Genomic DNA, 14,845 nt, shown 5'->3' with positions numbered 1-14,845 from the left:
TTAAGGGAGAAGATGGTGACCCAGGCCACCGAGGAGAGAAGGGGGCAAAGGGAATCAGAGGGAAGAGGGTAAGAGCCAAATGAATTTCCCCATATCTACAGAGGTTACATTGTGACTCATAGGACTCCATTTCTACTGGGTTAATGGGTTTTTTAGCAGAAAGCCCATGTCCTCCTCAGAATATTCTACACCTTTCTTGGTCACTCCCCGCTTAATGATAATAAATAAATTATCATTTATCATCTAAATGTAAGTGCAGCTCACCAAACCATAACACAGAAAATTCAAGTTGGAGTTTCATTTACGCAGTATCAACCTTTTAAAGACAGTTTCAGGGGTACCCTTGTCTTTGGTAAATCTAGATGGTTTAGCCGCAGGATAATCATTACTGTTTCTTTAAGATTCTTCTAAGCCTTGACTTTCTTTTAGGTATTCTAGGACTGGACTCTCAAGAATGTGGCTGCCATCTTGGTGGACTTGGAGTCATGTTTCCTCTGTAGTTTAGGGTTTTTGCCATGAAACCATTAAAATCTTCAGGTTTGGAAGATTCTGTCTTGAAGATCCACAGTCACTGGCAGCCCTTCTTGAAAAAAGTAATTGGTGGATACCCCACACCTAGGTAGTGCTTAGCTGATGGATAGGGGCTTCCCTGGTGGCCCAGACGGTAAAGAATCTGCCTGCGATGTGGGAGAAAGATCCTTGGAGATTGATCCTTGGGTTGAGAAGATCCCCTGGAGAAGGGAATGGCTACCCACTCCAGTATTCTTGCCTGGAGAATTCCAGGGACAGAGGAGCCTGGCATGGAGTTGTAAAGAGTCAGACGTGACTGAGTGACTAACACTTCCACATTAGGGAGTTAGGTCTTTTGGGAGAAGAACATGGACTAGGGTTCAGTGTAGAAAAGAAGAATGGAAAGATAGTGTGTATTATCTGGGCAGTTTATGATTGGCATTTTCATAGACTGGCAAGGACATAAAGAAAAATTTGATCTATGTCTAACCTGACTTACTATTGGCTAATATTGTTGTTCAGTCACCAAGTCATGTTTGACTCTTCATGACCACATGGACTGCAGCACTCCACGCTTCCCTGTCTCTCACCATTTCCTGGAGTTTGCCCACGTTCATGTCCATTGAACTGGTGATGCCACTCAACCTCTCATCCTCTGTTGCCTTCTTCTCCTTCTGCCTTCAGTCTTTCCCAGCATCAGGGTTTTTTTCCAATGAGTCAGCTGTTTGCATCAGGTGGCCAAAGGACTGGAGCTTCAAACTTCAGCATCAGTCCCTCCTATGAATATTCAGGGTTGATTTCCTTTAAGATTGACTGGTTTGATCTCCTTGCTGTCCAGGGGACTCTCAGGAGTCTTCTCCAGCACCACAGTTCAATCAAAAGCATTAATTCTTCAGTGCTCTGCCTACTTTATGGTCCTGCTCTCACATCTGTACGTGTACTGGAAGGACCACAGCCTTGATTATACTGGCTAATATTACCTTTCTCAGTTAAACTTCTCTCTCCTGTTTAAAATTTAAAAAGATAAAGTGTCAGTTACACGCAGATAATTCAGTATCAGTTCAAATACCTGTAAGATGAGCAGTGAGTCCATGGACAGCATAGACTGCTTCTGAGACACTAAAGATCAGAAGCTAATAGGAACTTTTCCTTTCTCTTGATGCCTGACCCTCAATACTCATTTCCTGCATTCATTTAATTATGTGACGAGTCTCAGCTGAGGACTGAGACATAGTGTAAGACTCTGTCTGGAAGTATTTGTGCGAAGACACACACATTAACTCCAGTTAAGTATGTACGGTGGGGACTCAAGTGGTTCCCACAGAGATGCCTCCCCCCAGTCTGTGGGTCTCACCCCACTAACTGGTCCACAACAGACTCATTAGACCTCACATATAAGGACAACTTGGAATCTCAAAATGGGTCTATTGGTCTTAATCAAGTCGTGTTCAAGGGGTCGCTTACTCCTTTGGTTTGGTCATTTTCAGGGTAATGCTGGACTTCCTGGATTTGCTGGAACTCCAGGTGACCCAGGCCCTCCAGGACCAGTGGTAACACGGACTTCTCCTTTCTTTTATTTGAAAATAAAAGTGATTAAGGATTTGATGAGAGGCATCTCTAAGAAGAAATAAACGTTTAAAATGTGCAGGAGGAGCTTTATAGGGAATAGGCCAAACTTGCTTTAGAGGACGTTAGCGTCAAGTCCTTACACAATATGGTATTTATTAAATATAGATATTTTGACTTAAATGTGGGGAAGATGTTAGAGTGCCTGAAGATTCATGAATCTGTCTAAATGCAAAAATAATACATAAAGTTCACTGGAGAGTGAGCTTATCATTGTAAACAATGATAAGCTCCTTAAGGAATGACATTTATGCAAAAACCAGAAAGAAATCCTAACAAAATATGACATTTATAAAATCTTTCTTGAACTGACAATGTTACAGGTCCACAGATATTTGTAAAATTCTCTGGAAAGTCACTTGGTATGAAAGAAAAAACCTTGAGGTGATTGTCATTTTGCCTTATGCTTCATCCTACGAGGCCAGACTGTCATCCATGAAGGAAGGTGCAGGGAGTCAGCAGTGGGTTGAACCTGCAGCCTTCACTGCAGTTTAGTGCTTGTTGGAGAGGTGCACAAAAATCTTAAAGATAGATTCAAAAATCTTAAAAGTAGGAGGACCACCATGCCCATTTTACAGATGGAGAAACAAAGGCTGAGGAGGTTATAGTGAACTGCAGGAAGTCACAACTGACTACCTCACAGAGCCCGAATAAGAACAGAGAGCTTCAGAGTCCCAGGGTGGCTGGAGTTGGGTGGGTCTGTTGGGACGGTTTCCAGGGGAGACTTGTGTGTGCTCGAGAACAGATAGGGTGGTGGTGGGTGGCAGGGAAGGGAAAGGGGAGGGCTGGGGTCCACTTTAGCACTGCCTATCAGTGGTCCTGGAATCTTGAATGACCTTTTCCTGATTTTAATCCTCAACTGTGGCCTGGTCTCAAAATAACCTGGTCTCTTAAGGGTCTTTCTGTAGCATCTCCCTGGACACCCTGAACTCTGAGGTCTGGGACACCTCTCCTAGACACTCTGACCTCCTTCCTTAAGGAGTCAGACAGAACTTCAGGCCCAAAAGGGGTGGTCTCTGTACCTTGGTAAACTTCTCAAGTTCTCTTGCCAAGTCTTCAGAATAATGTGTTGGGCTTCCAAGAACTTGCATTTGAAACCCATTTCTGTCTTTTCCAGGGCATCAAGGGTCCCAAAGGTGTGGTAGATATGATGGTAGGTAAAGATTTTTTTTTTCATATTTTCAAGGATCTTTCTTATTTCTTCAGACATACAAAGCATAGTTATTTTATATTCTCTGATTATTCCGGTATCTGAAATGGCTATAGAATCTGTTGTTTTTCCTGGATGTGAATATTTTAATTCTAAACTTTATTTTTTTAAAAACACAAAAATTTCCACCTTCGCAAGATAGAAATCTGTAAAAATTCTTTAATTTCTCCTCTTGTAAGTTCTCTTGATACTTTAAAGTTTATAGACTTTACTCTAGTTGATTATAGCCAAATCAAATAAAAGGAACAGAATAATATTTTAAATATTTAAACAATATTTTAAAGAGTAGAATATTTTAAATCTGGATGTTTTTGAGTAATACTGGTTGGCATGAAAGGAAGACTTCGAAGTCTACTTGGGATGATCCCCTGGAGAAGGGAAAGGCTACCCACTCCCGTGTTATGACCTGGAGAATCTCATGGACTGTATAGTCCATGGGGTCGCAAAGAGTTGAACACGACTGAGAGACTTTCACTTTCTTTCACTTTTCACCCCTGTGTGAAAAACAAACAAGCTTTTTTGGTGAAGCGCAAAAATTGCTTATACAGTATTTATCTTTCTCTTTTTGACTCACTTCATTCTCTAACATGTATATATGGAATCTAGAAAAATGGCACTGAAGAATTTATTTACAGGGCAGCAGTGGAGAAACAAAGAGAATAGACTTATGGACATGGGGAAAGGGGAGGAGAGGGTAAGATGTATGGAAAGAGCAACAAGGAAACTTACATTTCCATATGTAAATAGATAGCCAAGGGGAATTTGCTGTATGATGCAGGGAACTCACTCTTGCCTGGAAAATCCCATGGACAGAGGAGCCTAAGAGGCTGCAGTCCATGGGGTCACTAAGAGTCGGACACGACTGAGGGACTTCACTTTGACTTTTCACTTTCATGCATTGGAGAAGGAAATGGCAACCCACTCCAGAACTCTTGCCTGGAGAATCCCAGGGACGGGGGAGCCTAGTGGGCTGCTGTCTATGGGGCTGCACAGAGTTGGACATGACTGAAGCAACTTAGCAGCAGCAGCAGGGAACTCAAACAGGGCTCTCTGTATCAACCTAGAGGAGTGGGTGGGGAGGGAGATGGGAGGGAGGTTCAAAAGGAGGGGATACATGTCTACCTGTGGCTGATTCATGTTGAGGTTTGACAGCAAACAGCAAAATTCTGTAAAGCAATTATCCTTCAATAAAAAATAAATTAAGTAAAAAACTTGCTTATGGAGTATTTATAAGCCAACACCTAGTATAGTAGGTGGAGAAGGCAATGGCAACCCACTCCAGTACTCTTGCCTGGAAAATCCCATGAACGGAGGAGCCTGGAAGGCTGCAGTCCATGGGGTTGCAAAGAGTCAGACATGACTGAGCGACTTCACTTTTACTTTTCACTTTCATGCATTGGAGAAGGAAATGACAACCCACTCCAGTACTCTTGCCTGGAAAATCCCAAGGATGGAGGAGCCTGGTAGGCTGTAGTCCTTGGGGTCGCTAAGAGTTGGACACGACTGAGTGACTTCACTTTCACTTTTCACTTTCATGCATTGGAGGAGGAAATGGCAACCCACTCCAGTGTTCTTGCCTGGAGAATCCCAGGGACGGGGGAGCCTGGTGGGCTGCCATCTATGGGGTCGCACAGAGTCGGACACAACTGAAGTGACTTAGCAGTATGGTAGAGGCCACTGTGTCTTATGGCGCACCTGAAAAGGATTTCAGCCTTATGATTATTTTTCACGTCCCAGGTACAAAAGTACAGTGGTGGGAGGTAGGGAAGGGTGTGGAGCAACTGAGGAGCAGAACATAATGGGGTCGGTTGGAGAAGAGGACAGAGCAGAGAGGAAGGGGTTAAGGGAGCAATGAGGGTTCCTAGGGTAGGTGCTGAGGGTACAATGTCTTGGCTGTCGCTCTGAAGAAATGTTACAGGAGTCACTAATGTAGAGACCCAAGAATTGAAGGCATTCCTCTGCTTTTTGTGCTGAGATTCCTGGATTAAACTTCTTCAAAATCAAATTTGCTTCCATTCCTTTGTTAAGCAGATAAAAAAAAAAAAAAGAAGGGTTCCCCTTTTCTACCTATCTCTAATAATATGGGCAGTGTATTAGATATAAAATATTTATAACTTCTGGAAAGTTTTATCTGCTGTGATAAATTTTGGGTTTTCTGTTGTGGATTAAAAAGCGTCAGATAGGCACTGATTCCTTATAAGGTTTCTAAGTCATGAGGTTGAGGAGGAATATGCTTCAAATTAAATACTCTTTATTTTCCATCTTTCTAACAGCCTTGTGAAATCATCAAGTTCGCTCGTGAAAATTGTCGTAAGTTGTTACAAAGCCTCAAAAGGAGCCAGCACTGTGAAGTGGGGATGGATCATGCTTTGGGAGCATAAGTCACCTGGGATTTGGAGAAGCATGGTCCATCCCGGAAGGGTCTTTTACAATTTATAATATATTCGGCTCAGTTCCCCCTTGGGTAAGTAACCTTCTTCAACGTGATCTCAGCAATGAAGTGGATGATATGGAGAACAGTATGGAGGTTCCTTAAAGAACTAAAAACAAAGCCACCACACTATCCTGCAGCCCCACTCCTGGGTGTGTATCTGGAGAAAACCATACTTTAAAAAGATACACACACCCCAGTGTTCATTACAGCACTGTTTACAGTAGTCAAGACATGGAAGCAACCTAGATATCCATCGAGAGATGAATGGATAAAAAAATGTGCTATTATAGTGAAGTGGTCATATTAAGTGAAGTCAGACAGAGAAAGACAAATCTCATATGATATCCTTATATGTGGCATCTAAGACAAAAAGTTACAAATGAACTTATTTACAAAATAAAAATAGACCCACAAACATGAAACAAACTTACAGTTACTGAAAGGGAAATGGGGAGGAACAAATTAGGAATTTGGGATTAATATACTGCTATTTATAAAATAACCAACAAGGACCTACCATATATAGCACAGGGAACTATACTCAATATTTTGTAATAACCTACAAGGGAAAAATATGAAAAAGAATATATACACACGTGTGTATAACTGAATTACTTTGTTGTACGCCTGAAATTAACATGACATTATAAATAAACTATACTTCAGTAAAATGAAGTTAAAACACATGAAATGGACAAAAGCCATGCTATCTCAACAGCGAAGAAAAATTCCACTGCAGCATGGCACCTCACACAATAACTGGACACTTGCACATCTCTGTGCTTCTTAACACAAAACAGGCAAAGAGAAGCTCTGTTCTTTTATTTCATCCATTAAACAAGGGAGATCAACAATGAGCCTTCAGTAAGTAATGCTGCTAAGTCACTTCAGTCGTGTCCGACTCTGTACGACCCCATAGACGGCAGCCCACCAGGCTTCCCCGTCCCTGGGATTCTCCAGGCAAGAACACTGGAGTGGGTTGCCATTTCCTCCTCCAATGCATGAAAGTGAAAAGTGAAAAGTGAAAATGAAGTCGCTCAGTCGTGTCCGACTCTTTGCGACCCCATGGACTGCAGCCTAACCAGCCTTCTCCGTCCATGGGATTTTCCAGGCAAAAGTACTGGAGTGGGTTGCCATTGCCTTCTCCCAGTAAGTAATGGGTCCTTTTAAATTGACATTTGTGTTTTAAAAATGGAACTATGAATCCTCAAATCTTAAGTAATGCTTGTCATGTTCCCAGATTGAAATTCATTGACTGTCTTCAGTGTACTCCAGGATATTTGCACTTATAATATACACCGGCAATGGGAAGTGAACATTAACTTGGCAAGTTGCTTAGTTTGGGTTTTCTCCCAAACCATCCCACCCCTCTTACACTAATTCTCCCATGTTCTGTCCATTCCCATTCAGTTACTGTTCAGAAAGATTCTGGATTTTTTTTCTCCTAGAAATCATAAAGAATAATACCATTATGTTGACCACAAAGGAAAAAAGTTTCAAAGTTAAAAGTGAAACTCCTTTTACATTCAGAAGCATTGTGAAGTAAAAAATAAACAGAAAAAAAGTGGGAAAACATATGCAATATAAGCCATGAACCCAGAGAAACGCTCTAACTTCCTTACTCCATCATGTTGAAATATATAAAATCACTGCTACTCAATCATTTTCATCTACAAAAATAGGCACTTCATAATTTGCTAAACCTGAGTGTAAAAAACTCTTTTAGATTGAAAATGGGTCAACCTCATGAATGGAGGATTCAGGAAAGAAAAATTACAATACACCTGTAGCAACGGTTGACTTCATAATCAGTCAAATAATACAAATTAAAATAAGATATTTTTTGTTTAAATTGGAAATATTTTTAAGATGAGAAAAAAGTCCCTATCCAAGGTTGAGAAATGTAGGCATGTCAATTGGCACAACTTTTCTGAAAAGCCACTGGACAATGTATTTATCAAAAGCCATAATTGTAGAGACTCATTTGGGGCTGTAATTGGACAGATATGCAAGGTTCAAGTATTCTCATCACAAAGGGATGTTGGCACGAGACATCATAGTTCTCCAGATGATATTGCTCTAAATTTATTGATGGAAAGAATAGATGTTCATCATATATGAAGTGAAAAAAGATTCAGTATAGAACATATCATAAGCTCCAAGTCTTATAAAATAAAACAAAGCATGTGTTGTTGTTGTTTAATTGTGTTCAACCCTTTGCGACCCCATGGACTGTAGCCTGCCAGGCTCCTCTGGATTTCCCTCCATGGGATTTCGCAATCAAGAATACTGGAGTGGGTTGCCATTTCCTTCTCCAGGGATCTTCCTAACCCAGGGATTGATCTCAAGTCTCCTGCATTGACAGGTAGATTCTTTACTGCTAAGGCACCATGGCAGCCCCGAACAAATTATACATATATACATACACATGTATGTGATAAATTAAGGGTGATTTTAATTTTTGTTTTCTAGTATCTTCCATTAAAATATATTGCTTGTGTATACACATTTATACATAATATGTGCACCATATTAATAATTGTTATTAATAATATATTAATACATAAATTAATAAACAATAATATAATATTAATACTTGGGCTTCACTAGTGGCTCAGAGAGTAAAGAATCTGCCTCAATGTGGGAGACCCAGGTTCAATTCCTGGGTCAGAAGAACCCCTGGAGAAGGGAGTGGTAACCCATTCCAGTATTCTTGTCTGGAGAATCCCATGGACAGAGGAGCTTGATGGGCTACAGTCCATAGAGTCACAAAGAGGTGGACATGACTGAGCAGCTAATACACACAATATTAATACTTAATTACTAATATTACTATGTTTTATTATAGATATGGTTTAAGATAGGTGTGTATATACATATGTGTGTGTGTATATAGTTTCTGAGTAGCTCAATGTATTATATTTAAGTTCATTCAGTACAGTGTGACTCAGCTCAAAAGCAGGGACACAAACATAGTTCTTGAATCAGAGCCTGAGACAGTCAGTCTGGAGTTGGTGGAGTGCCATGGTGCTCAGGGGTACAGGCTCTTTATTATATAACATATAATAATATAAATTATGTATTATAATATCAGTCAGGTCAGTTCAGTTCAGTCACTCAGTCATGTCTGACTCTTTGCGACCCCATGAATTGCAGCACGCCAGGCCTCCCTGTCTATCACCAACTCCCGGAGTTCACTCAGACTCACGTCCATCGAGTCAGTGATGCCATCCAGCCATCTCATCCTCTGTCGTCCCCTACTCCTCCTGCCCCCAATCCCTCCCAGCATCAGAGTCTTTTCCAATGAGTCAACTCTTCGCATGAGGTGGCCAAAGTATTGGAGTTTCAGCTTTAGCATCATTCCTTCCAAAGAAATCCCAGGGCTGATCTCCTTCAGAATGGACTGGTTGGATCTCCTTGCAGTCCAAGGGACTCTCAAGAGTCTTCTCCAACACCACAGTTCAAAAGCATCAGTTCTTTGGCGCTCAGCCTTCTTCACAGTCCAACTCTCACATCCATACATGACCACAGGAAAAACCATAGCCTTGACTAGTTGGACCTTTGTTGGCAAAGTAATGTCTTTGCTTTTCAATATGCTATCTAGGTTGGTCATAACTTTTCTTCCAAGGAGTAAGCATCTTTTAATTTCATGGCTGCAGTCACCATCTGCAGTGATTTTGGAGCCCCAAAAAATAAAGTCTGACACTGTTTCCACTGTTTCCCTCTGGCGCTGGGGCAGGGGTGCTCTTTCCCATATCACCTTATGACCCAAGATGTCTGTCAAGCTTCAGCCAGCAGGTAAAGAAAGGAAAAGTATACTTGTTTGGAGTAAGATGCTATCCCACTGAGAAATGCAGTCTTTGTTCCAGGCATCCATATACCCAGTCAGAGACTGGGGTTCTTTTACTATGGGGAAAAGCAGGGAGTGGATATTGGAGAGCAAGCTGAGGTCTCTGCCACACTCAGGCAGGAGTCACAGAGGCTTGAATTTCTCAGAGGAGATGGTTTTCATATCAATGCTGGCAAAAGTGTCTTTGCCTATGTCAATTAACAATGTCCTCTTTTCTCTCCCAAAACATTTCCCTTCCAGCCTGTTCAGCAGGTAAATAACATTTGTTAATATTCATTCCGGCCTTCACCCATGTACAGGCATCACAGACAGTTCTAAATCTGTGTCTCCACATGTCTAGGTGTTTCTAAATGCCCAGCGTTCCCAACCGAGGTGGTCTTTGCCTTGGACACATCAGATGACGTCTCCTGGTTGGATTTTGAGAGGATGAGAGACATTTTACTGTCTCTGCTGATGAAGATGGAAATCAGTGGGAGTAACTGCCCTGTGGGTGCACGGGTGGCCATTGTCTCCTACAGCAACAGAACCGATTACCTGGTTCGCCTCTCTGACCGCAAGGTGGGGCCCGCGCTGCTGCGGGCGGTCAGGGGGCTGTCGCTGGCAGGGTCATCTGGCAGCCGGCGCCTTGGGGACGCTATGAGGTTTGTGGCTAGACACGCATTCAAGCGTGTGCGTGCAGGCCGTCTCCTGAGGAAGGTGGCAGTGTTCTTCCAGGCGGGCCCGACCCCGGATGCAGGTTCTATCAGCACCGCCATGCTAGAGCTCAGCGCGCTGGACATCACTGCTGTGGTCATCACCTTCACGGAGGACCACAACCTCCCGGATGCCCTGCTGGTGAGTGGGGGATTGAGGCTGGGCAGGGGTCCAGGGGTTAGTGCTTACCTTGTGGGGAGTGAGAGCTGGTCAGGGGAAGAATTCTCCAGAAACTGATGTATATGTGTGTGTGGGAGACAGGTACAGGATTAGGGGGATGTCTTGTTACAGATTCTGCTGCCAGCGTTACTGCCGGTGCCTAGTGGCCATCCTTGGAGTAGCCATCGAGTATATACTCCATGCCGTGTGCCTTTTAAAGAGTCTTATTGAACTCCTCTCAAACTCTATAAGGTAGATGTCATCGTAGAGCTCCATTTCAGAGATGAGAATACTGAGGCTTAGACAGGTTAAGTATGTCATCACAGGTCAAATGTCTTGTTAGGTACTGGCCGATTTTTATCTACCTTAATAGCTGGTGCTTACCCACTCTGCTAACCTGTATGATGAGGTGGAGGGTTGAGGGTGGTCCACCGACTGTAATTTATCTTCTCTGTTTTACTTGGGATATAAAACCCATGGGGGCTTACCTGGTGGCTCAGTGGTAGAGAATCCGCCTGCTAATGCAGGAGACGCAGGCTCGATCCCTGGGTTGGGAAGATCCCTGGAGGAGGAAATGGCAACCCACTCCAGTATTCTTTCCTGGGAAATCCCATGGACAGAGGAGCCTCATGGGCTACAGTCCACAGGGTCTCAAAAGATTTGGACATTACTGAGCATTCAGCACATGCATACATAAAATCCATATACAAAGTGTATAAGGGGTAGTGATTTTAAGGATACAGCTAGATGGGTTTTTATATGTGTTTAAAGCCCAATGACCAAGACATAGTTCAAGGTAACTGAATACTTCAGGCATTCTGTATGTTTGCTCACATGACCTTTCCAGCTTCTGTCACCATCGAATGGTTTCATCTGGTCCTTTGTGCAAATTGAATCCTACAGCATGTGTCTCTTTGTATCTGGGTTCTTTCACTCAACTTACTGTCTGTTCTCTTGTTCATCCATATAGATTAATTTTTTATTGAGTAATTTTTTAAAACTAAAGTTTTCTAGTGTATGTATATACCACACTTTATTATTTGAAATTGAAATATAGTTGATTTTAGTTTTGTGTTTCAGGTATACAGCTCAATGATTCAGATATATATATATATATATAAATCTTTTTCAGATTCTTTTCCATTATATTATTGCCACAGGTGTTGTATATAATTCCCTGTGCTATACAGTAGATCTTTGTTGTTTATCTGTTTTGTATATAGCAGTGTGCATATGCTAATCCCAAACTCCTAACTTATCCCTCCTTCCTTTTTCCCCTTTGGTAACCATGTGTTGGTTTCCTACATGTACCACAATGTATTCATCGATCTAGTCTCTAAACTTTACTTTTCTAACTAAAACCCATGTAAAACATTCTTATGGAACATCTGGGATGATTTATAAGAATGAAAGACGATTGCCTTCTTAAGTGATTTCAGGAGGCTGACGCATATCAGCTTGAGCTATGTTCCACTGGCAATATTCAACTGTTTCTGACCTGCAAAAATGGAAATGTCATATGGTTCAATCTAATAGCTAAAAAAGTCATCTGTGCTGGACCATTTAGTTTTCTCTGAAGGTTGGGTGTGCAGTTTGTGTGGGAAGTGGGAGGTTTTGTTGACATAGCTGTGACTATGCTTCTAGGAATCAATAGGTAAAATTGTGACAGTTTGTGAACTATTGAGAAGGATGGACAAAATATCTTTAGTTTTCAGTCCCTCTTGCCTCCCAGGATGTCTGGACAGGAATGGGTAGGGGATGGTGGCAACTCTCAGTAACTGCCTTGAATCGATTAGTAAAGGCAGAGTGAGACAAGCTGTGATCATTCAGTCACTAAGTCGTGTCCAACTCTTTGCTACCCCATGGACTGCAGCACACCAGGCTTCCCTGCCGGGGCCCAGCCCCGGCTGATTCAGGGAGTTCAAAGCGGGGACGGCGTCGGCGAGGATCAGGATACAATAGCTTCAACTAGATATTAATTAAAGATGTAAAGAGTAATAGAATAAGGATAGCTCAGTAGGAAAACTCAGTGGAGAAAAGAGGCTGAGTAGCTTGGTTTACGTGAGAGACCAATAAAACTCAAGACAAGAAGCTTGCACCACTTATGTAGGCCGCAGATGTCCTTCCATTCTCCCGAAGGGGAGGAGACACTGAGGCCTCCCCGGTCGGATCTTAGAAGCCCAGGCAAAATTAGTAAGCTTGGTGGGTTCCGCGCTCCAGATGGAGACTCAGCCAGAGTGAGAGAGAGAGCGACATGGGGAGACCAGTATTTCAAGAAACTGATCCCAATTCTTTATTTTCCATGGTCTACTTTTATACACTGAGATGTTATGCAAAAGTCACGTGGGGTCAGCAGTCCTGACTTTTATCAAAGTCAGGTGCTTCATACAAATGTATACAGAGGTCTTAGGGGTGTTACATCATCTTCTGGCCAGGGGGCCTGCTGACAATTTATGACCCTCTCCTTGTGACAGCGGTCAGTCAACCAGGACACTTATTTCTCCAGGGGTGATTCTTAAAACAGATGCCACCCAAATAAAGTTACATTCCTATAGGGTGAGGGTATAGTGGGTTTTAGTAAAGGAAAGAATTTACTTAGCCTAAGGTCTAATGTGATTAATATCAAAGGTTAATATTTATTTCTTCTATATATTCATTAATGTGTATAAGGGCAGGGGATGTGGAGACTTAGCAACAAACATTGGCTCAACAAATGAAAAACCCTTCACCAATACAATTTCTAATCAGCCCACTATACTTATACTAATGGTTTTCTAACTTTTCTAAGGAACCTGTTTTTGGAAGGTTTAAAGCATCTCATGCCTCTCACGGTTGGGAGGCTGTGAGCAATCACATGTGACCGGACAAGCCTGTCAGGCAGGCTAGAGAACCTTCAGAGGAGTTTGTAGGTTAAAACACTCTTGTCACGCCCAGGAGTTTTTATTAACTGGAGCTCTAAGTTAACTCCTTCTCCGAAAGAGGTGGTGGGGGACATCCCCCCGTAAAGTCAGAGGTGTAGGTGAGAGCACAAAGTAGTAAAGTAGGCAGGCTCTGGTTATGGGGGTAGATGCTCGAGGATTTCCAGGGGTACTCCTGAGGCTCGATCCCGCCTTTGTGTATGTCGAGCCTCCTTCCTCATGACCTTTGCCACGGGCCGATTGCCTCACTCTGGCCCCCAACATCTCCCCCTTTTTTATTTCTTAGAACAGCCAGATGCAGCTCAGTCACGAGCTTCCAAATACTCTGCTGAAGAACCCTGACAATACAAGGAAGTTTTCCCAAAACTCGAGTCTTTGACTCAGGAGTCAGCATTTGTCCCAAGATATACATCACATCCTTCCAAGTGAGGTCATAAAGCATAGTAACACCCTTAAAAGCTCTAATATATTTTTCTGGGTCCTCTAAATAGTCTCCCAGATCCTCCTTGATTCTTTGTATTTCTTGATAAGAGAAAGCCTTATTAACTCTCACAGACTGATTATTTCTCCCTGTGGGTGTTTCAACTAAAGGGAGAGAAAGGGAGGGCTCCATATTCATGAAAACAGAGACATGGACCTTGCTCAGTATATCCCTTCCCAAAAGGGGTGAGGGAGATTCTGGCACAATCAGAAACTCGTGTGAAAACAGCACAGAATCCCAGTTGCAAGATAAAGAATAACTGAAATAATACCTTCTGGTTCATCCAGACAGTCCCATTACGGAAGTGGATGGGGAAGAAAGTGGGCCAGGGGCTTCAGTAAGCACAGAAAAAGTTGCCCCAGTATCTAAAAGGGAATCAACGGATTGGTCCCCCACAACTATTAATACCCGGGGTTCCTCAGGTGTAATTAGGACTAGAGCTTGTGTGGGGACCCCCGGGCACCTTCAGTTCTGATGTCTTGAGAGTCCGACCCCGGAGACCTACGCCTCTGGGGGCAGTCTCTCTTCCAGTGTGGTCCTTTGCAGACTGGACATGGAACCGGGGGCGGCTTAAATGCCTGAGGGCAATCCCACTTGAGGTGCCCCTCCTTTCCACAGTAATAGCAAGCCCATCCCTTTTCACCTGGGCCCCTCTGGGCATTTTTCTCAGGCTGTTTAAGAACGTTTTTCATAGCCATGGTGAAGGCTTCCGCCTTTTCCTTTGTCTTTTTTTTTTTTTTTGCCTTTCTTTCTTTTCCTCATATTCCCTACCATAATAGACTGTCTGAGCCAGTTGTAACAGAGTATCTAAAGACTGATTTGGTCCATACGCCCATTTTAATAGCTTACGGCGGATATCTGGAGCTGACTGAATGAGAAATCGGTCCTTTAAGATCACTTTTCCCTCTTCACTTTTGGGATCAATCTCAGTGAATCTGCGAAGGCCTTCTCTCAGTCTATCTAG

General features: G+C 42.7%; 1 protein-coding gene across 1 annotated transcript in view; it reads left to right on the top strand.

Moving 5' to 3' along the window:
• The window catches only part of LOC129644558 (collagen alpha-4(VI) chain-like), a 131,339-nt gene that overhangs the window by 89,895 nt on the left and 26,599 nt on the right, over positions 1–14,845 (top strand). The window contains 6 exon segments of the mRNA XM_055570142.1: positions 6–68; positions 1,998–2,060; positions 3,254–3,289; positions 5,620–5,656; positions 9,871–9,882; positions 9,971–10,464. Coding sequence (XP_055426117.1) covers positions 6–68; positions 1,998–2,060; positions 3,254–3,289; positions 5,620–5,656; positions 9,871–9,882; positions 9,971–10,464 — 705 coding nt within the window.

This window comes from Bubalus kerabau, chromosome 2, assembly GCF_029407905.1.
Source record: "Bubalus kerabau isolate K-KA32 ecotype Philippines breed swamp buffalo chromosome 2, PCC_UOA_SB_1v2, whole genome shotgun sequence".
In the NCBI taxonomy this organism is placed as follows: Eukaryota; Metazoa; Chordata; class Mammalia; order Artiodactyla; family Bovidae; genus Bubalus; species Bubalus kerabau.
Note: the sequence above shows the minus strand (reverse complement) of the source record. Positions and strands in the feature narration are given on the sequence as shown.